The 22611-nt window shown below is 40.3% G+C and overlaps 3 protein-coding genes across 4 annotated transcripts; 1 reads left to right on the top strand and 2 right to left on the bottom strand.

Moving 5' to 3' along the window:
- Positions 1–550: 550 nt before the first annotated feature.
- Positions 551–10091, top strand: RB195_013303 (uncharacterized protein; the record flags this gene model as incomplete). The annotated part of the gene is made up of 5 exons (XM_013445609.2): positions 551–620; positions 1529–1641; positions 5934–6080; positions 6589–6687; positions 10035–10091. 5 exons carry the CDS (start codon positions 551–553, stop codon positions 10089–10091), a joined length of 486 nt encoding a protein of 161 aa, XP_013301063.2.
- A 1768-nt stretch (positions 10092–11859) lies between these two features.
- RB195_013302 (uncharacterized protein) lies at positions 11860–19313 on the bottom strand (the record flags this gene model as incomplete). 2 transcript variants are annotated; one of them, XM_064203057.1, is made up of 10 exons in its annotated part: positions 11860–12022; positions 12126–12221; positions 12310–12361; positions 12421–12501; positions 12873–13008; positions 13804–13983; positions 14066–14169; positions 14948–14998; positions 16720–16838; positions 19213–19313. In XM_064203057.1, 10 exons carry the CDS (start codon positions 19311–19313, stop codon positions 11860–11862), a joined length of 1083 nt encoding a protein of 360 aa, XP_064058937.1. The 2 variants fall into 2 exon arrangements, with proteins under 2 accessions (XP_064058937.1, XP_064058938.1); XM_064203056.1 differs by having other exon boundaries at positions 12909–13008.
- A 260-nt stretch (positions 19314–19573) lies between these two features.
- Positions 19574–22282, bottom strand: RB195_013301 (uncharacterized protein; the record flags this gene model as incomplete). Its single annotated transcript, XM_064203055.1, has 5 exons — positions 19574–19687; positions 21342–21476; positions 21536–21616; positions 22129–22196; positions 22252–22282. The coding sequence occupies 5 exons, from the start codon at positions 22280–22282 to the stop codon at positions 19574–19576; spliced, it is 429 nt and encodes a 142-aa protein (XP_064058936.1).
- Between the last annotated feature and the right edge of the window lie 329 nt (positions 22283–22611).

Here is a 22611-nt window from a genome sequence, read left to right as displayed (position 1 = left end):
TCACCTCAGCGAAGAATACCGTCACAGAACCACCGTACTGTCGAAGGTATATCGGAGCTCAAAAAAAAATTTTTTTTTAGTGGTGCTGGATACTGTATGCACAAAGATGCAAAAGCATCGGCATGTATTCAGCATAACTGTTTTTCGTTTCAAATGAATTAATGGTTAATTCCAACAGGGAAAAATAAATTTCTTTTACATGAACAGGGAAAAATAAATTTCTTTTACATGGAGCTCAAAAAGCCGCTGCAGACACCTACAATACTTCATGAAAGCGAGATAAGAAGAAATTTTAAAAACTGCCATCTTTTTAAACGATACCCAGCCGAAAAAAAGAATAAGCAATGGTTTTAGTGCTATACTAGTGAACTGATCTAGTTAAAAGTACAAATAAGTAGTCGTTTGTTTTTTTTTTGAATCCAAAACCTTCTGACTTCAAAGCTTCTATTTTCGTTATAACTTCTTGAATTCTTCTTCGCTTTCCTTTCTCGCTTTCTTAGAGAAATTCGTGCTACTTCTCAAACACGTTCGAACATTCTTCCTTCTAGATATGTTGTCACGGTTACAACTATTATTGGCAACAAGTATTCTTGGCTGTGCGATCGTCGTATACTCTCAGCGTATGTTTCAGCTTCTTTGAATCTATTTTTACGACGAATATTGAAGTAACATGAGTAGCAATCGAAATAGCAATCTATCCCAATTCATTGACATAAATGGAAACATGAGGGGATGGAGGTGTAGCGGAGTTGAAGAGAGGTTGGACTGACTCGAAACCACCCCAAGCCAACCAAACCCTACATCTTTCCGGGGTTGGTAAGCTGGTACCAGACTTCACCGGGAGGATAAAAAAAACTGACTTGACACATTGGCTAGCCCCGTAAGCTTTTATAAATTCAAATTTATAAATCTCAAACGTCTCCAACCTGAAGTTGAATACGTTGGAGCATGTCAAACGCATTGATTCCCTCAGGCACTTTATCATTCACTTCCTTCTTCTTTGGAACCAACACTGGAGAACAATCCTCCAGAAGTAGCTGCAACTATTTACAAAACGGTTATCGAAGTCATATGCATAGAAATCTAAAACGCGCATCTCCTTGTCTGGCACATACTCGGGGAAAAACAGTTTCCGCTAATAGTTCCTAATAGAAAAAGATCAACCATTTATATGCAAATAACCTCTTTCACTCAGAAATGGAATAAATTTCTTATCGAGGTTCTGCACCAGGTTTTTCCATCAATTCTTTTCTTTTTTGCGGCTACGTCGTATCAAGCTTAAGAGACGTAATGTAATTGTTCTAAACTGCCACAGCTTTCAGAAAGATCCCTAAAGGTCTATCCGTAAAGGTTTCAGGGAAATCCGCAAATCTAAGATCAAAGATGGGAAAAAACAGAAAGTTCTATCTTCGTTTCTATGATTAGCATAGTATCACCTAATATTCAAGCCAAGTTTCGTAGACTGTGTGTGAAATTTCTTAAAATAACCTTGTGTGGCTACTGTCCACGAGAACTGACCACTTTCCAGGCAGTCAATCGTCAGTCATAGCCGATCTTGGGAAGTTGATCGTTGACAATTGTCCGCCTATGTTATGCACAGGTCTTGACTGTGCTGTGGTAACCGAAAGAAATGGCTGTCAGGTAACAATTGTTTTGATTCCCCTTTATGAAAATTATACATTGCCCAAAATAGTCCGCAAAGATTTATCAATCTTCCCATATCTTTTCACTTTCGCTCTTCGACAAAAGTTGCCCTTTCTCCCGTTCCTCAAAACATTTTACGCTATATGACTAATCAAAACGTCTTCTTTCAAAAATGTCGAGCACAAATGCCAATATTACGGTCCATGCCAAAAAAAAGTGTGGATATGTGAAACAATTTGCAGCAAGTGTTTCATGTGTTGCTAGTCCACCATATTCGTTAACATTTTTCCACATCGGTTAAGTGGTTCGACTGAAAATGAACTGCATAGATAGCTAGCTAGTCTTGCTGTTAAAGTTACCTCAACTAGGCGATTTTCTATGAGGGAAGAAATGTGCTGACTCATATATCTTCGAGTTTTGCTTTGATTTTGCCAAAATCATAAGTTCTTCAACTTCTTTTCATCAGACATGCTGTTTGAATTCGAAGCAAGCCTATAAATTCACGACAGTTAGCGTGACAGAAACTAGGAGTGTAAAAATTTTTATCCAGCTTGTTCTCCAAGGTGTCAAGAAATTTGATTCAGTACCTCATCATCTACGTTAAACATCTCAGGTACCGCTTCTTAGTCATCACAAAACCCCAACATCACTTTAATGTTGTTTTAACATATAAGAGGAGAAAAAAATTAACTCTGCCATGGGAACTCTCTGCCGCCGAAGTCAGTGGAGTAAAAAGACATGTAAGAGATCTGCTTGCACCAGGAGCACACCACAAACCAGGTCAAGAGTGCAAACCCTCGCTCTGAGCAAGGATTATCTCTTTTCTGAACCGATCTATCTCTTACTATCAACATTTCCCCATACCTCTTTCACTGATGTATGGCCGGAATGGGTTTATTCTTGGCCAAGGAGGCCGACTATATAAAACTACTATAATCTAGCACATAGTCTAATCCGTTTTGATGCTTATTTGATCGATTTTACTATTTATTTATTTGATTTTATTGCTTCTGAAGACATGCGCTGAAAAGAATCGATAAGTGGAACTACCTTATCTGACGCTCTTTCGTTCTCATTGGGGTATGGTATAAAAACTGTCATCTTTACGATTTCGCTTTCGATTCGATGACGGAGACATTCTCGTCGTTCCAGCAGATACTCGTTGCCACAGAGCTGCAATGATACCCACAAAAAAGTCCCCCAACTTGATGCGTTAAGAACCGGCTTCATTTCTAGATTGCTAATTTGAAATGTCGCTCTTTTAATATTTGCGTTTAACGGGGTTTTTCACCGCCAGAAACAGGGTCAGTGCACTTAGCGAGAAGATGAAAAACGGAAGCGTCCTTCTTTCATCTCGCTGCTAAGTCTCAGTTGGATCGAATTTATGGGAGAATCGTGAAACCGCTGGGAAGTTTGTCGTCGGATACCAGAAAAAATACACAATTCTCTAGTATCTCGGGAATAAAAAGATTTACTGGAGGTTTTCGAAAAACAATGCATATAAATAAATCACTACAGAAACAGCACCAGCGACATCAATTACGGAAAACATATGGGGTTCTCATCCCAGCAGTGCTGTGAGAAGGACACAAAGCTTAACACTCCTCCACACTACCTTGCCTTCCTTCATTCTTCGCTATAGTGATCGACTCCCCGTGGGATGCAAATATACTGTAGGTAGGGGATGGGAGAACACAGATGCCCTACCAAGAACGGGACAAATGTTTCAATGCAAAGTAATCATGTAGGTACCTTTAATAGGCCTGTTTCCAGGAATTTGTCATATTAAGAACTGGGAACTTTGAGAGGTGACAGCATTTTGAACCGAAGAAGAGCGGCGCGGATTGGTTGCAGCCCAGTAGAAGCGCATTATTTGATTATTAAAATGCTAGTGATTTACTGAAATTATAACTGAAGTGTGCTGTGCGTTGTATTCGCAAAGCGAACGGATAAAACAACGAAATATTGTATTGACCGCAAACCGTGTCAATCACAGGAACAGAATATCAGGTTCTCCTTCAGTGAAATACTTAAGAATCCAAACTTGTTGGAAAAGTACGTGTTTACCTCCGAAATGATCTTCAAAAAAAGTGTGCAGTGATATGGTTGGGTGGGAAATTGGCACCAGTAATAAGATCAGTAATAAATTTTGCAACACTTCTCTTACGTATGTATATTCGGTACTTATATTACACTGATCGACTGCAGCGCAGCTTCGTCTGCACGCAGATGCAATGAACGGTTGTAGTTGTACAATCAGCCAAGGAGAAAGAACCGTGCAGCGAAATTTCTACGTTATACCTCTTAAAGGATAATATCGTGGGTTGTGATAGAAAATAATAACGTTCTTTTAATCATATCTAAAATTTAACTAACCGTATTATGAAATCGAAGAAGGAACAAGTGGTCCGAGATGACAGAACCTGCTCTTTGATTCAAAAGAAAAAGAAATATAAAACAATAAGAAAGAAAAATGTAGCATTCCCACTTCAAAACAAACTAAACATTAAAATGACTCAAGTAGAGTCCAGATAAGTCACTCAGCTTAAAAAAATCTCTCCATGGTAGTGTTGAAAAGACTTACAATTACGGTTTTTTCCAAAATTCATCAATATGTGAAATATTTGTGAACATGCTTCCCCTCCAAAAATTTACAAGGTAGGCAGCATTTCCACAACAAGAGCTGTGCGGGTCTTCATTTTAAAATACGCGGACATCAGTAAAAAAATACCGAGTATAGGGCATCAATTACGCGATTTTTTTCCTACTAATTATAAATGTCCAAAGTGGTGCTTGTAAACAACATTAAACAAAAATAACCGGTTATATTCGTGTATGATTACAAAAAAAGCCACAACTATGAAGTGGTTCAACGCAAACACTACTTAAAACCACTTCATATCCATAATCATCCTTAAAGCGGAAGGATAAACACTGGGCTTTGAGATTCTCGTTTTTGGTAGTTCGTGTTGTTGTTGCTGTGGAGAACTGGCTGGATTATGATCATGATTGCAGGATCAAGGTGCAATCGTTGGGGGGAGTCATAAAAGGTGTGAACCACTACTATAACCAATCACCAATTACAAACTAGTACTTTTTCTAATAGTTACTGTATATTCGAGGCAATCAAAAGTGCGGTTACGATGAGTGAACCTAGATGGCATTTCTTTGAACCGAGTACTTACTGCTTATTTGAAAGCATACATACTCCGTATTGAATCAGTGGCAGAAATATGCATATGACTGACCCAACTCACGTTTTACAATAGACGCTACAAACCAAAATAAAAAAATTAACGAATGAAATACTCTTCTACATTTTTGCTTCCTTTACCCGTCTTCGCTCTTCAACAATGCGAGAGATAATCGCAAATTGAGGAAGATGAAAGCCTCAAAAATGTCCCATATTAGCCATTGAAAGTTTTCAAAGAAGCCACTTTTGCTAACTATGTTGTTTATCGAAAAACTTGCGTACCAAAGGAACAATCTATTTTGCCTCATATTTTTATTCCCTAGCATTTCTTCAAAGAAAATGCAGCCTTCAGAACTTGTTTCTCCGCTTCCATAATTAGACAATTTTGAAAAAAAGAACAAAAGTTGGTTAACTGATAATTAACCGATAACTGATAAACAATAAACATCTTTGCTCAGAACACAGTAAATTCTAACGTTCATGAGAGAACAGCAACCAACAAAGCTCACCTTTTCCTTCTACTGACCAAGAGCATGTCTATGTTCTTGTAATCGACGGTTTCAGGAACATTGGAATCTCAAGGAACTGTCATTCTTCTTCTGAAGAAGTCAGTTGCTGAACAAATAGCAAATAAGGGACAAAAACTGCAAATAATACGTGTAATAACGAATATTGCACAGAGACATGAGACATATTCGAAACAAGAAAAAGATTCACATGCTAGAAATTTAAGTGCCCAAATCGAATAATTATAAATAACCTGCTATAATCGGGTCAAAACCACCATGAGGCTCGGTGCAGTTGCGTAAGCGGCTGCTCTCGCAGCGGTACGGTGAAGCTAGCTGCCGGGATCAAGGTGGGACCATCCCAAACTGCAGCAATGAGTGCTGGTAGCAATGGTTAGTCATCAACCTAACCGCTACGTCCCATCGTACCGCTTCGAACGCAGCCGCTTACGTAGGTGCTTCATGTCATTTTGACCTGACTATACCAAAAATCCTCGTGAAACATATATTCCCAAGAAAGAAAGAAAAGATTATTTGTGAAACGTCCGCAATGTTATTGAAGGCACTCATTAGAAAAGGTTCCTATTTAGTTATGCGCTTGTCCGATCGGCTCTCCAGCACGCGGTTGTGATCCGATGCCGTTCATACTCTGGCATGACCTGATTGTCAATGGATGCCCGAATGTAACGCTTAATAGCCGTGATCCAGCTCAAAAGGTGCACCGTTGGTTTAGGAGGGTGAGTTTTTGGATGACTTAAAGACGGCATACCATACATCTGAAGTGGTGAGGAAAAAGCTAGAGATGCGGTTGGGGATTGCGGGACCCGTGGTGGTTCCGGTCATATCTTCCTAATCGTTGTAAAAAAAAACGTTGTGGAAGACGCGGTTTTTTAAATGACGATTTCGGTTACAATGCGCCACCTTTGTGCACGCGCCGCGTCCACGTGCGAGCAGTCGAAAATCAATGAGGTCTCGACAGCCTATTCAAGTAAAACAATTGAACAGCCAGCTGAGGGAACTGGAACGTGTACAGGGTGGCACATTCTAACCTACCTCTAGGAAGTAGGAATTAAAGCGGTTCCCACGCGGTTTTTCACGATCAGGGAGAGACGCCACCACGCCGGATCTCGCTACCTACAACCCCACCTATAACTTTTCTGCGAATTCCCTCACCATGTCAGATTCGTGGTATGCTGCCCTTGAAAGTCAAGTCAATTCAGCTTTTCACTGAGGTTACACTTATAGGTGAACCGCTTCACTAACACTGACCAATGTGAACCATACATCTTCCCCTATTGCCCTGAACTGGACTTCAATCTCTGGAGATCTCCTAGAACTAAACAGGTAAATGACTCTATTCTTGTTATTGGATTATATTTCAATTTCAAACTCGTAGTTATTTTGTAAATCACGGAGGTGAGGTAAGGATAATGCTGATCATAATATGATTTCAATAAAGAATAACGTAAAAAACTGAAAGTTTCACTTCTTCGATTGCAATGACACCGGGATTTTTGCACTTTCGACATTCCACTTTTGCAAACCAACAAAACAAAAAGAGCCGTGATGATTGCGTCGTCGATTCGTATCGATCAATTACTACCTAGTCTGAGGGAGCGGTAAAGAGGCGCTGGGGGCCTTCACACACACACACCTACTCCAGAATAGTGTACCTTGGCTCTGTGGTAATATGTAAGCTACGTTGAGTACAGTCGAGTCTAAAACGTAGGATGTTTGCGTTGAAAGGTTGGGATGTCTTGATATTGATCGAAAAGGACTGTACCTCAAACACAGCTTTGCCATGAATCCCTCTACCAGACATTAGAAGTTCTAGCTTGACTGTGTGATCCATAGTCGGGTCAAAACGGCATAAACCTTGGTTCAGCTGCATAAGTAACCGCGTTTGAAGCGACGCGGTGGGTCGCAGCGGTTGGGTCGAGTCGGGACCCTCGGTGCCATCATTAACCGCTGCTAACAGAGCTAGCGATGACCCCACCTCAATCCCTACGGCTCATTCGTTGTTGTTTGTTGCTGTTTCCATCAGATGGTCGTCGGAAAAACTCCGCGTGGACAATGTTGGCGACGCGCACGGGACGGACGAACGTAGAGAAGTAGTCGACCATGTGATGGAAATTTGGGTAGACATTAGAGCGTTTCGTACTTTCGACGTTCTATACGCTGTCTAAAGGTAGCGTGCTACGTAACTGACGGTGTTGGGTCTCTGTGAGCAAATATAGCTTGAGATGTAGATTACGAGTGTGGGCGTGTTTACGCTGAATCCATCCTAGTCATCCTGAGAAATGGCGTGAGAATTGCATTTGTTCCTACAAAGTACGTGAGAACGCACCGCCCTTCTGCACGCACCGTATCCAAGAGAGAACAATCAAAAATCGATGGGGTCTACTTATCGGCTTACTCAAGTAAAAACCATGAATAGGCTGCTGAGTGAACAGTACAAGAGGCGCGTTCTGACGTATCTCGTGAGAAGAAACGCCATTTCTCACGCCGTTCTTCAGGACGATTAAAGGAAATTGAACAGAGCCATGCCCACACTCGTAATCATACATATCATACGTAATCTACACATGCATATCGAACTCTATAATTGCTCAAAGAGACACCAACAATGTCAATTACGTGAAACGCTGCTTTTGACGTGGTGTATGGGGAATTCTTCCCGGATTGTTTTCGCTTCGCTGCCCTTCTTCATTTGAGTTCGGCTTGGTGAAACTATAGAAACCTCTTAACTCGTTAATCATGGTAATTTTCACTCTCAATGGTTTTGCTACTTTGTCTTCCAGTTATTTTAAGAGCAGATTTGTTTCCTTTCGCGCTCAATTCGTACAGACTTTTTAAAACCTTGCTGTAGTTGCATCCACAATTCTCTTCATGATCAAATTTTTTCTTGAGAATTTTTATCCATGTTCGATAGCATAAACAGCATCATTTTTTGGGATCGGATCTATCCTTGTTATCCTAACTAATTTCTCCCCCTCCCCCCTCATCCCCACTGTAGAATTGATTCCAATTTCTAGCTAGGGATTTTTTTTTTAACAAATCTGAATCCGATCTTTTTTTGGTAGAACGTATCGTATAGGAACGTGGGAGTGTGATTTCTTGGAAATGTAAAACTGTGTCCAAACGTGATTAGAAAAGATGCACCAATTATCACAAGAGAAGTAGCTTCAATCATCGGAGGTGGATTAACTCAGAGGTGCACCCGGAAACCATTCTGTCAGGCATTTTTAGATTTCCATTCTGTACCTTATCTACTATTTACTTCTATCTATCTGCAATAAAGCATCGATTTCTGCAACTGCAATGTTTCAAGGCCGAAACACTCATAGCGATGTTACAGCAATAAGATTGTCACCGAAGCGAAAAGTTGCATAACATCGTCACAATTCGTTTATTGGTTGAGGGAATCCTTCTTTTGTTTGTTTTGCAACTTTTCTTACACGTACAGATTCTGCTGCAAAATTGAAAACTGTAATGGGGAAAAATATGATTCATTCAGTTTTTACTTCCCCCTTTTTTCTCAAAGATAAGTACTTCTTGAGTTTTTTTTTCTATTTGGTACTGAAAGGTGAAAGTGTCGTATGAGAAGGGAACCAAATGTTTAGTGTAAGAGGGTGAAGTGAGGTGTACGTTCCTTTTTCTTTAAACCGTCAAAATATTTCAATGAAAGTTTTGTTATAGAATAGAATTGTAAGAGTATGGGAGTAGGGATTTAATGGGTCTCCGTTTCGCCTCCATCTCTGCGAATCATCAGACAATTTTTAGCGGTAATCGTCCAAGAATCACTGAGACAATCGAAGTGGCAATAGATTTCTTATTTAAACACTAAGATTCATCAGTAGAATTGTAACCCACTGCTTGAATTGAGGAAAAGAAAATTCTGGTGAGAGCTCCACTATTCGCACCCTTCAAAAGCCTTCGATATAAAAAGGATAATGAAGGAAGTAATTTCCAAGCAACATTGCTACATCCCCTCTTTGAAAAAAAATCTCGAATATTAACTCGAGGTTCACTCTAATGGTCGTCGTCCAATAGCTTGAAGTCGTGGGCAAGCTCCAAGTATAGTTAAGTAGAAACAACCTGAACCTCGGTGCAACTACGTATGTAGCGTCGGTTCCCATCGAGTTGGGACCCTCGCCAATATCACTTATCGCTGCAGCTCGAATGAACCCGACGACGATCCCACCTCAACCACAACCTCTAGCTCCAGTGCGCCGTTTCGGGATATCAGCTTACGCAACTACACCGAACTTTGATGCAACTATATAGTGGGGTCAAAACGGCGTGAAACGCGGTGCAATTGCGTACCCTGGTCCTCTCGAGGCGCTTCGGTGGAGCGTAGTGGTTAGGAGCGTACTGGAACCCCTGCTGGCGCCACCCATCGCTGCAGTTTGCGATGATCCCACCTCAGCTTCAACTTCGGTCTCCACCGCGCCGTTTCGAGCGTGTACGCAAATGCACCGTGCCGTTCATGTCGTTTCGAGCCTACTTTATCATCGGATGGACTACTGATATTTGAACGTTGCCATCCGAGAGTAGCTTCCCTCATATTCATTTAATCTCGCCTAATTTATCCAGGATTCTGTCGTCTGGGAAACAATAATCAAAGTTCTAGACAACACTTCCCTTCGTTTTCTTGTTGTTCTTTCTATATTGATTTTTTTTCCGTTCAGGAATGTGAACTTTACTGCTATTCGGTGGACGAACAGAGGAAACGTGGTATTATCTAATGTTACAAGCGTATTGTATATTTAGCAGTTTAATCATGTTTTAAATTTCTGAGACGTAACTATGTTTGCTAATAAAACACTTAATTGTTCATTTACTTGATATTGGTTAAGTATACACATGTGTATCTATGCATGTATGTTGTGTTTATCGGACCGTGCAATCTTATCCGGTCATTCCTTCTAATTCAAAGCTTGATCAGACTGTAAGCGCGTTTCCGCGCAAACGGTAGAACCCGTTTCACATCTGAACGTGATTAGATCCTTCTCTGCAAATATCTATGCAAACAATGGTGGCTATATGTAGTTACATCACGGTTAAGAAACTCCAAATCTCGATATGATATTACCGTACCCGAAATGAGTTACAACACAAAGTAAAAAATGAGTTCCTAACAAATAACGTGACATTTCTTTGTTTCTTTCTTTATTGCCTTAGGAAGAGGTTTGTGGAGAACCATTAAAACCTGACCAGCCCAGAAAATTTCGCGTTGCGGTTTGTTACTGGAATCAGAGAAGGATTCAGTAGCTAAACGGCCGATTCTCACGAAGATAGTCAATGTCGGGACAACGCGAAATAAACCAAGGTTGTAAAGGGTGTGGATCACGTTTCTTCCAGAATATTCACTTTCATTGTCAGGATGTTAGAAATCGACAGTGGAATGTGTGTTATACATAAATCGTAAAAAAATCCCAGCGCTTATTACAGTCACTAGAATCAAATTGTTTTAATTAATGAAGTGGTTGTGTAGACATTCTGCACAACAAACAATTCCCTCCTTGATGGGACCCAAACAAATGGACTAAATCAGCAAGCAGTCCGTATGATCTCCAGCACTTTCGTTTTCGAGTAAGAGTGTGAATATACTGGGAAAGAGCATGGAACAGATGTGCCGCAATCTTTTCGAATAAAATAAACGGTGTGATTCCAATAAAAGAGGACCCCAGAACGCATAAAAATTATCGTCACCTCTAAAAGAATTTCGTTTGTTTGTTTATTTTTATTTCACTTCTTATTCATAATTCAAGACTTCATATATTGTCCTCCACTTATTCATACCGACAAGTCTCAACTGTAAACTTCACTTTAGTACAGATTCAAGCATGCACAAGAGCAAGGAAAGACATTCACGAACTAAAACGTATCGAGAGTAAAATTTCATGGAAAAATGATAAGCACAAGCAATTACAAAAATCATAAACAGTCTACCAAGCACAGATTGCACCTTCGTCACAATTCAGTGCATTGCATTCATAGAATCAGCATACCCCTACTGAGATTAAAATATTACATCTGCAATAATACTAATTACAAATCGACTACTCTTATGTGATGGAGCATGACCTCCTCAGAAGAACAAAAGTTATGCAGTATTTACTCTTCGAAGTACGAAGGAAAATAGCTGGCGAACTACAGAAATTACATTTGGCCAGACTACCCGAAAATTGGACCACCAGTTAGCAAGATAATACTAGTGAAACATTGAGCGAAAAAAAAAGAAAGGTACGTCAAGACATGTGAGCTTGATAAACAAACAACCGCAATTGAAGAAATAACCCCCAAAATGCTCCCTATAAGCGGTCATAATCTTGCGCGCAACAACTAGAGGAGAAACTTTGGTGACCCATATATAGCAGCAAAATAACTGACGATGCACCTAGTGAGACTAAACCGCCGTAATCCATAAAATTATAATTTCTGAGAAAAAAATGACAATTTGAAAAAGTCTAGAGGACATAAGTCATAATCATGATGTTGCCCTTCCAAAAGTTAATCATCTTTGAGAAGAAAAATACTAGTGGCTTCCACTTGCTCAGGCCATTCGTGTCTACATAATGGACATTGTTTGTGATTCGATGGAGGATGCCCTCCCAAAAAGTCAACTTGTACGTCATCAGCACGACGAGCAGCCTTGTACCAACGATTCACACATCTTCAATTTTAAAATGAAAAGTTTTAAATTAGTACAAAATCAAATGACCTTTCAAACAGATCTAAACAAGCAAGCACATCAGCGGGGACTGGAAAACTCATACCTTCGACATCCTATTAATTGTTGACAATATAGGCATCCCACTGGATCATACGGCACCTCTTCGAAACAAATTGTACATCTTCCATAGTCACCACTCCTGGAATCGTTAGAATTACGACCAGAAAATATAAAAGGAAGAAAATTAAGACGAGGGATGACAGAAATACATCCTCATAATAACACACCTTATTACAGTGTCATCTGGCTCATCGTCCTCATCAGAATCCTGGTGTGATTCTGAAAGTGGGGTAATTAGAATGGAATCCAGTTTAGTTTAATGTAAAAGTGCTAGTTACCTCTAGGAGCTTCACGCTGATGACTTTCAAACACTTGTTCCAAGTCCGATAGAGATAAATCAATTCCGATGATTCCCAAACCTATTAGAAATGAGTGATACTCAGTGCCTTAACATGGTAAGCTTCCAAAGCTAAGCATAGGAGGCTTTTAACCTACACCGCCTAACCAAACAATGATCGCTAAGCTAAATATCCTACACACGGCCCTCACCGAACCCGCTTTCCAATTCATGCTTTACGAAAGTCCTCCATAGTCAGTTTGATGAGAGTAGGCTGGCTCTTCGAGGCAGATGTCGGGACAAACACAGTTAGGACTATATGAAGGTTAGAATAACGTGTGATTCAGGATTGATGTGTTATGTCCGTGTTATGGTAGCAAATCTTATGCAGAAGTCATAATATCCATTAAACACAAGTATTAGGCATCAGCCTCCGATTCGAAAAATGATTACTTGCGCCTAAAATGTTGTTGAATGCTCCTAACGGACCCAACGGATCTTCGTCGTCACTGCTATCGGATGACTCCGAATCAGAGCTTTCCGACTGTTCACTGCCATCACTATCGTCTGACTCCGATATTGCATCATCCTAAAACAGTAATCGCATAAAAACTAAGCAATATTGGATAAAAAGCAATGCCACTTTGATTAAAACTGAACCATAAAAAGACTAATATCGTCCTCTTAGAGTACAAATGTCACTATTGTCAGAGTTGGGAGGCGGAAGCACAACTGAGGTTACTAGAATGCTATAGGGGGACGACAAAAATAGGAAATTAAGTAGAAGAGGAGTTTACGACTAAACTATAGTGAACAGAAGTGCCGATTTCTCATTACCTAATCGGAATTCACAGAGTATACAGTTGAATCAGTTAGATGCCGAAATTAAAAACGATAGATTTTTTTAAATGTACGAATGTAAATTAGAACTATTAAACTGTATTTCTAGACAAACGCATTTGCCAATAAATTCCGATTCTTGTGATGAATAGTTTCAAAAGTAACAAATTGAATCTCTAGAAATGAGGGGACGCAGAGAGGAGCACAATTTCCCGTGGAGTAGGAATCTTGACTAACTTTCATACGACGACACGTATCACTACTATTACACGCATCGCAACTACGTTCCGCGCATAGCTGGTAATCTCAGCATAATCCATAGTTTTTGTCTAAAAAGCATTTCCTTTCAAGATCGCTGGATTATTAGAATCGCTTCCTTTTCTGTTCCCCTTCAGGATTTGCTTCACATAGTTGGGGGAGAGGAGAGGGGGTTAATGGAAAAGTTTCAAGTGTAAATGATTTTTCATTCAAACATTTTGATTGCAAAGAGTGACAGTAACCATTACAAGCAGTAATATGGATGTTTAGGAGAAGCAAGGAGAACCTCAGAACCATGCATTTCCTCTTCACCACTATCGTCGTCAGATTGCTCTTCTACGAGATTATCGTCGCTTTCCTCGTCGTCTTCTTCAGAGTTGCTAACGTCACCGGATCCATCAGAACCATCAATATCATCTTCTTCATTGTGTTCTGTTACAAGGGTCAGTTCCCCGTCATACATTTCCTAGAAAAAAAAATTACGAGAGAGAAAACTGAGAAAAGTTAAAATTTGAAAGTGTGTCGTGTTAACGTTCTTGTTTACGAACTTCTTCAGATCTTGACAATGTAGGTGGAGGAGAATTTGAAGATGTCACTGAACTGGGAGAACTTCCTGCGCTAAGGATCGTGATATCATTGTCGTCGTTCTGTTCTACAATTATCGCATATAAGTCCTCTTTTGGCTACTCTTCAAGGGTGACAGAAAAGATATGTGTAAAAACTTCTTGAAAAAGTTAGAAGTTATTGGAAAGCACTTCCTCGCCTACAAAAAAAAAGACAACGAGGAACTTATACATATATGACACCTAGACAGGACATTCCTCCAAAGGACAACTTAGAGAACAAGCCTTCCGAACGCCGATGTCTCTGCAAGAGATCGGAAATGCGGTCTGCCCGGTGATTCCGGCCGCTCGCCGACAATTCAAAACAGTGGAACCCTTCATTAATCAATGAGTACCACGACAGCAGCACAAGTTGCATTTACAGGACTAAAAAATGCCTTACACTAGACATGGTTTTACTATGATTTCAATCTGTAAATGTAGTCGTCAGATACGGACCACATACTAATTCAAAACCACAAGAAAATCATAGGTTTCCAAAAAATCTGTTTTAAAACACAAGTTTCAAATGTTAGTGGCACTAATCTTTGCTTTTTGAGCATAACAGATCTCTAGCGGCCCTATATCATCAGCTCAAACAATGATGAACGCAAAATAGTCGGTTTGAGCGTAAAAAAATTTCTGCAACCCAATTTCCTCAACCAATCATTGGATGGTAAGACAGACACAAATGAGTAAGTAAAACTCTTTCTAAACGGAAAATATCATCCTTCCGCAAATTGCCGGAATGATTCCACTAATTACCAGTATGAGTTTTTTTTTGAAGAGTATCGAATATTTTTCAGAAGTCGGCTTGAAATAACGCACCTTGTTCATGTCTTCTCGACGGAATATCGAAAGATGTCCCTAGGATTGCAGCTGAAAGAGATAAAATAAGAATGACTTTGAATCGGGTTACTAGGAGAGTATGCAAATAACGGCGTCCCACTTTTTAATAAAGAATTGTTGAAAAAAGAATAATATACAAAGTTTTTTACGTGAAAAGCCTTCGACCGTTACTAAGTTAGCGAACGAAATTGATAAAGGAATATTACAACCAGGATTACGCAAATAATTATCATTAGTCAAATAATGCAATATTGTAAGTCATTTACAACAATGAATTGTTCTTACTTGAAGACTGAGAAACAATGAAAGTGAGACAACATTTTAGGGGAGATTTTAGCTAGGGGAAACGATGTTTCTTGCAATATCAAAGGTCACTCTACAAATTAGCATTGAGAAACGCAACGGTGAGTCAGGTGAGTTTAGAGATGCCTTCCATTTCTGAGAGCATGATGTCAAACTTCACGCTCAAGTTTAAAGGCAGCACATCGTGGAATTGCCTATTTAGTATCTCTCCACGAGAAGAAAATTGTAGAGGTGAAGTTCACAAGCATGAAAGGAATCACGTTCAATTTCCCCTCCCACACAAATCCAGAAAAACGACTGTCTAACAGATAACAGATCTGTGTGATGTCCTCTCTCCAACAACGGGTAAACGGTAGTGTTGGAAAGAGAGAAAGGGGGGAAGAGACTTCTCTTAACAGCCAGATGCAGATTGCCGAAAAACCATCTTTCAGGCGGTTTTCGGTTTCCTTGAAAGTACTCATAGGTGCGATAGGGAGGAGTCGGATCCTCGTCAGATGAAGGGGTCTAGCTCGATGAGAACCCCTTCGCCAATCGTCGAAAAGTGAAGGGGATCGGAGCAGTGGATCCTACTATCGCATGTATAAAAGTACTACATGATAAGACTTAGTTATTCACTTCCAGTAGGCCTGTTCGGAGAGGTTAGGGAAACTTAACCATTAGCAGTTCCAGCTCTATCTTCCTTTTTTTCTTATAAGCTTTAGCGTACATGTCATGGATCCTGCGAGAGCAATGCTTTAGGTTTTAGGGCCCCAACTGACTCAACTATTCGCTCCCAGTAATAAACTGTCGGTGGTTGAACTAACGAATTCTCAAAAGGGAGAAAAAGGGAACGTCATTTGAGAGTTAAGGATGGTTTTTGTGCTTTACGAGGGATTTTACAATCTAATGTGCGGTTCCATTGGAGCAATGTTGACTCGCCCTTCCTGATTCATCTTTTGCCCAAATCAAATAGGCAGAAAAAGCTACTCTTTTGGACGATCATAAGCGAGTTGCCCTCGTTCTTCTACCCGAGGTAGGTTGTGTTGTTGGGGAGAGGGAGTCACATAGGGCTGCTTCACACGCCTTTTTCTAGATTATTAGGCGGAATTGAGCGTGACCACGGTGATACTCCTGAACTACATTTACACCCTATTTATTCGTAGTGGGATTTCAAAGACAATTCCATAATACACTTTCTCTAAACCAAAAACTCCACGTGAGTGCAAGAACATCAATGCTCACAAGAAAGAAATTACGTTTTTGTTCACAACTGTCCCTAATTGCGTTTTGCAAATGACCAACGCAATAGTTCTGGCTTTTCGCGACCATATAATTTAAAACGACTAAGACATGCTAACAAGAAGGGGCGCCCTGATCTATAAGTCCTACAGCGTTTCATATAAGCAGACCTAGATCTGCTGAGTATAAAACCCACCCAATCTTCACATGAAAACATTAACATACCGCACCTATTTGATCCGGAGCTAGCGTGTCCTCAGCAAGAGCGAGATTCTCCCGATCAGCCTCCTCTTGAAGACGCATAGCCAACTGATGATCTTGCCATTCTTGCTCTTCCTTCGATATGTACCTGAATGACTGGTTGGTCAATTACTATTGGTGATGAACGATGAGCAACACCACATGCATCTTAAACTTTCGAAGTATACTAGAATTCCGTAAAGCTGAGCAGGAGCTCAAGTTCTAGTTTTCTTTTTATAAATTGACGGCGACGTACTGAAGAAAGTGGTGTGAGCTGGTAGTACACAAAATGATTCGTCCTGTCCCGTACACGGCTTCCACAAAGAACCAGCTGAGGCGAAGTCGTGTGAGTGAATTGTGCTTTTATGGTTACTCTTGCTAATAAAATTTTGCAGCTTGCAAAATAAAGGATAACTGCTATCTCTGTCGTGATCCCTATGAACTATACAGATAGATTTTTACGTCAAGAATTCGGGAATATTTTGTCTTGTTGCTGAAGTTGGATTTACCTTCCTTTTCAAGTGATAAGTTTTAGTCACTTAAGTGTGTAGGCATAGTCCCGCAATGATCTTAATTGCATCCATGAGCAAACTCACAACAAAAAAACATTATTGTTTCTTTGAAAAAAGAGAATTTCCTCAATTGACTGTGCAACTAATTCTCAGTAGAACATTATTAGAAACTAGTTTTGAGGCGCCTTACGACGAAAATTCTCCGCGTGAAACATTTATGGTCATAATTTTCGTAGACTAATGAAAGATTTTGAACTTCTGAGTACTAGCTACAGAATATTGAGATTGAGATACTAAAGTGAAAACTATCTCAACCCTGGTGCAGTTGGGTAAGCGGACATGCTCGAAGTGAGGACGTGGAGTGTCGAACGCAGCCGCTCGATCTCTGCCTCGATCGCAAGCACCAAACCTCCACCACGCCACTTCGAGTGCTACCGCCAACTCAATTGCACCAGGTTTCAGGTTGTTTTGACACAACTATAAACCATGCGATATTCTAAAAACTCTCAAATATAGGGGAAGCATCATAGCCAAGTAGGAAAGAAGTATAGCAGAATCCCCACCTGAAACAGCTGCCTCTATAAATAAGATGCTGCTCACTGTAATCGTTACGAAGTAAGACTCTGATGGCACGAGAAGAAAGAATGATGCTTTCGATCAGAACGACTGGTTATCAGACATATGCACATATAGACGCATCGGCATACGCGACACGGCAGCGGTTGAGCCCCGCACTGCTGTGTAAAGTCTGTTGATCTACTGTTGGGTTCAAACACGATTCTTTTGGCACTGCTCCACCGCTAATCACTTAGTGAATTTAGATAAAGTCAAAGTTTCCAAAAGTGTTGTGCGCAATATCTCCACTGCTTAATGAATATCTTTGAACACGCCATTATTATCAAAAGTTAAGATCAGTTGTCCGCTGCAGCAGCATTGCAGTTATTGTTGAAACTACACCGCATTGCGCTGTAAAAGACGGCACTGTAAATTCTTTTTCAACTTTCCACTTACTTGCTACTAGCATTCTATATAATATATTTCGTTTACTCTCTTCTCACTCTGCGATTAGGTAGTTTAGGGGACCTATCAACGTAAATCAACAAGGTAATTATAGTAACTTGTGCAAGCTTTCGTGGGTAGAGTCATAATAGCATTTTCGTTGGGTTTGCTGCTGAAAGGTATAGAGGGAGGGTATCAGAAAATTGACAAAGTATGGAAAACATAGAATTCAGGATGAAGATTACGAATTGAAGCGTGGCAGTTCAAGTCCCCCTAATCGTCTTCAGTAAGTCAGGTGGTTTGTATAGATTGAGCCACTCTTCCAGACGCTACGGTTTTCTCAGCAGCATATTCATTAGTTTTACGTGGATAGGGTCTTGAGGAAAAGCCATTGATTTTCGACATCCCGCGGCGTGTTGTCACCTACTTCGCAGGAACAAACGCCGTTGTCCACGCCATTTTTCAGGGAGATTAGGGCTAATTGAGCGGTGCCACGATAAAATTCGTAATCTACCTCCCAAACTATGTTTTCCACCAGGTTTCCACACTACGTCAATTTCGTGATACGCTACCTTTAATCGCCACAAATCAGAATGCAGTCTTCATAGGTCCTTCAGCATAAATCTAATAACTTTTCCACAATACGCTCTGAGACTTTTGTTATCTCTTTTTTTGCAGAGAAGGACAAAATACTTCATACTACCGTTTTAACTTTTTTCATTAAGATCCCCGAAAACTTTATATCACTCAAAATTAGCTATCCTATATACCATCTTTCAACAAGAAAAACAAAACGAATGAGAGGTGCTTTCCAATGATTGGTATGGAAAACTTTTCAACGTGGACAAAAAAGATAGATGACCAAGCAATTCGAGATTCTCAGTATTTAGAAAAATTAAAGCATAAAGGCATTATATCTTGTAAAAGTAATCTTTTGAGAAAGAAAATAATGATGACATCAAAACAACGTACCCGACGTATGAGTGTGGCGATCTGGAACGAGAGCGCAAACCACTAGGTAGGTTTAACTCTTCGCCTAACCGGTACTCGGGATCCACGCCGAGCCTTGGCATGCCACCTATATTGATTGTTGTGACTAATAAAGAAAACAGAACGCAATTAATATAGTAATAAACGTCGAATAGATAATGCGAACGACATGACGATATGAATACTGGAAAAGGGAATTTGAAAACATTATATTTACAAGTTATATTGACAATTATGAACCTCGATTCTACAGGAAATACAAAATAGAGAGATAAAAGAAAAGAATACATGCGACACAGAAGATCCAATTGGATATGAGGTGAAATCATACACAACAAAACGTTTACGACAACTTGAAGTCTGGCGGTAGCGCATCGATTGGAGCGTATTTTTCACTTGTGAGCATATCGAGAAGCGAGTTATTGTACCGGTCCCATTTTTCGAGTTCAGCTTCCAGCTAAACTATTTTTCGTATAACTCTTGATAGGGTGTAGACGAACGGGAATACCATGAAGTCATGATAGAAACGGATTTCTCATCCATACGGCGAAAAATAATGTGTAAATCCACTAAAAATTGCTGAAATCCTCAAGTGGAAGATGTGAAAATGACTCCCAAAGAAGTTTGATCGAAGGTCACTAACTTGTTAAGAAATCCCACAAAATCTTTGAATTATCGCTACATAGCGTCTAATTCTATGACGCGTGGGATATTGCGAAATTTTATGGCAAAAAAAGATCTTCTCGCCGACATATTGTCACCCTGAACGTTCCAAAAGAAATGAAACTACGTTTTGCGTTTCGTTCGTTGCAACAAATTGATGGGGCGGACGCCAAGTAATTCTCTTATTTCAAAGGACCTTTAACTGTCAGATCGCCTTAATTCTACTATTCATTCTCACACGTTAACAGTGTCAGATTTTCTGAATCACAGATAGATTGTGGTGCGAATATGTGTAATAATACAAAAGAAGTGGTAATCAACGTGGATGACTCATTTAAAGGGAGCATACCAAGGATCTGACGTGGTGAGAGAATCCAAGGGAAAAGGTAGAGATGGAGTTGTAGATTGCGGGATTACGAATTGGTTGCGCTCACTCTCTCCAATTGTCGCAAAAAAACGACTTTCTTTTTTTTATCTCAACTGCAACGCGCCACCCTTGTGCACGCGCCGCATCCATGTGCGAGCGGTCGAGGATCAATAATGTCTTCTAACCAGCCTAATTAAGTGATACCAATGGATAGGCTGCTGAGAAGATGGGAACGAGTGCATAGATGAGCGTTCTAACGTTAAAGCGGCTCAACGACGTCCTTTACGATTGGGGAGAGATGGGCGGAACCACCCGGATCCCGCAAACTACAACCACATCTCTAGTTCTTCTCGCGGATTCCCTCACCACGTCAGCTTTGTGATATGTTGCCTTTGAGAGAATAACTTTAATTCCGTAACATGTTTAGAAAGCTTATAAAATCTCCCAATGTCTTTCTTCTTCTTTAAAAATATTCTCATAGTTGCTAATTTTCGAAAAGAAAACCTTGAGAACTCCCGATTTCTTAATTACAGAAAGGATCGTGGAAACCAGTCGATATAAAAGTGAATATCATCATTTCGAGTGGAGTTCTAATTTCGCTAGAGGGAAGAAAAGACACCTTAGTTAGTTTCCATTTCCTTCACAATCCCTGATAAGTTATTCCTTGTATCAGTTTTCAAACAAGGTCAGCTCCACACCCTACAGGTTATGTTTGCAGCTAGTCTATTCTGGTCTAATCCAATCTATTTTAGTCTATTGCGCTCCAATTTCAAGAATTTGGACCAAATATAACAGCAAGTATCGAAAACGAACGAAAACCATTCGAAAACAGAGAATAGGATGAAGTAGCAGATGTGGTATCTGATTCCCACCGGATTCCACATTTGCCACGCTGCTTTCTGTATGAATTGGGGGAGTTTGAGTAGCTAGGGTTGTTCAGAAATTTTGAAAGTTGAAGAGACAACTTTGCATAGTTTGCCGCTATGTTATGTATCAAAACTACCTAGACCGTGGAATAACGGAAGGATACGAAAGGGGCCTCTATTCTGTGAACGCCAGTCGAACGAAAGCAGATTCTCACCTCTTCAATCTCCTTCTCTAGCTCCTTCCTCTCCTCTGAAACCGTTTTTGTTTTGTCCACCTTCAATGTTATCTCTTTCTTCAATTTCTCAACATCAATTGGATCAGAAGAAACAGATAGCAAGGGTGCCTGCGCCTAAAGACAGAGGGCAAAAATATTGAACCGAATACCAAACTAGAACTTAGCCAACTTACCCAACGTGCGAACCTCTCACGGTTTTCAAGATTCCTAAGCTCTGCAATTATTTTCGGGTAATTTTTGCGCATTCTTACGACCTAGAAAAACGTTTAGTACTGTATTACAAAGTTTTCATTAGGCTCAAAATTAGGATGTGGACCAATCTTAGTTTTAAAGGAAGGTAAACGACTGTATGAAACCTTGATAAAGGCATTACCCCACGAATCTGGGGTGGTCCAGGTTTCAGGTGGGTTATGCTTATACGGGGTCGCCGATTGTGGGAAAGAGGGTGATTCCGTTCACCTTTTCCTAATCGCCGTAAAAAACGGCCCCGAATATGAGGCTTCGAGCGTTCCGGGGCGCCGTTGTCTACGAAGAGTTGTATTGGAGCACGCCAGCCTTATTCACGCACCGCATCATCCGGGCCGTTTTCTATGGCTACTAGAGAGAGATGAACGAAATCACCTTCTTCCCCACAATCTGCGACCCCGTATAGGCTTAAACCACCCCAAACCAGTACCACCCCACACTCATGGGGTGATGCCTTTAAAATAAGCAGTAGAGTAAGAAGTATTATAGGAGTACTGGTAAAAAGAAAAAAAAAACGAACTTCACCGAGAATCTCATCTGCCTCATTATAGAGCTTTTCGATCTCCTCGCAGAGGCGAGCTTGTTCTTCTACAAAAAAAGGAATAAAATAAGTACATAGTTGGTGAAACGAATATTTCCGTACCTTTTTCTTCATTTGTCACCTGAGCCTTCATTACTTCTAAAGAGACGAAGGTTCCTGTTTGTTAGGGTTTTATCTGCTATTCACGATTTTCGTCACTGTTTCAACGAGATTCACGACTTCGTCTACTGAATTCGTAACTTTAAATGAATAATTGAATAATTAGTAATGCGCCATGGAAATCTATAGCTTAGGACTTCAAGTTCATTGACTAAAGGTATAGGTGTGAAGGGGTCTAGCTCATGGGGTAAAAATCAAGTGAAGGGGGTCGGGCACCTGCTCTGACTATCGCATCTACGATCATACTTTCGTGATCTAATTTCCCATAAGATTATGCTCACAAACAGATTAAGCTATTTCTAA

This window comes from Necator americanus, chromosome V (genome assembly GCF_031761385.1).
Source record: "Necator americanus strain Aroian chromosome V, whole genome shotgun sequence".
NCBI lineage: Eukaryota > Metazoa > Nematoda > Chromadorea > Rhabditida > Ancylostomatidae > Necator > Necator americanus.
This window is presented reverse-complemented; position numbering and strand designations above follow the sequence as displayed.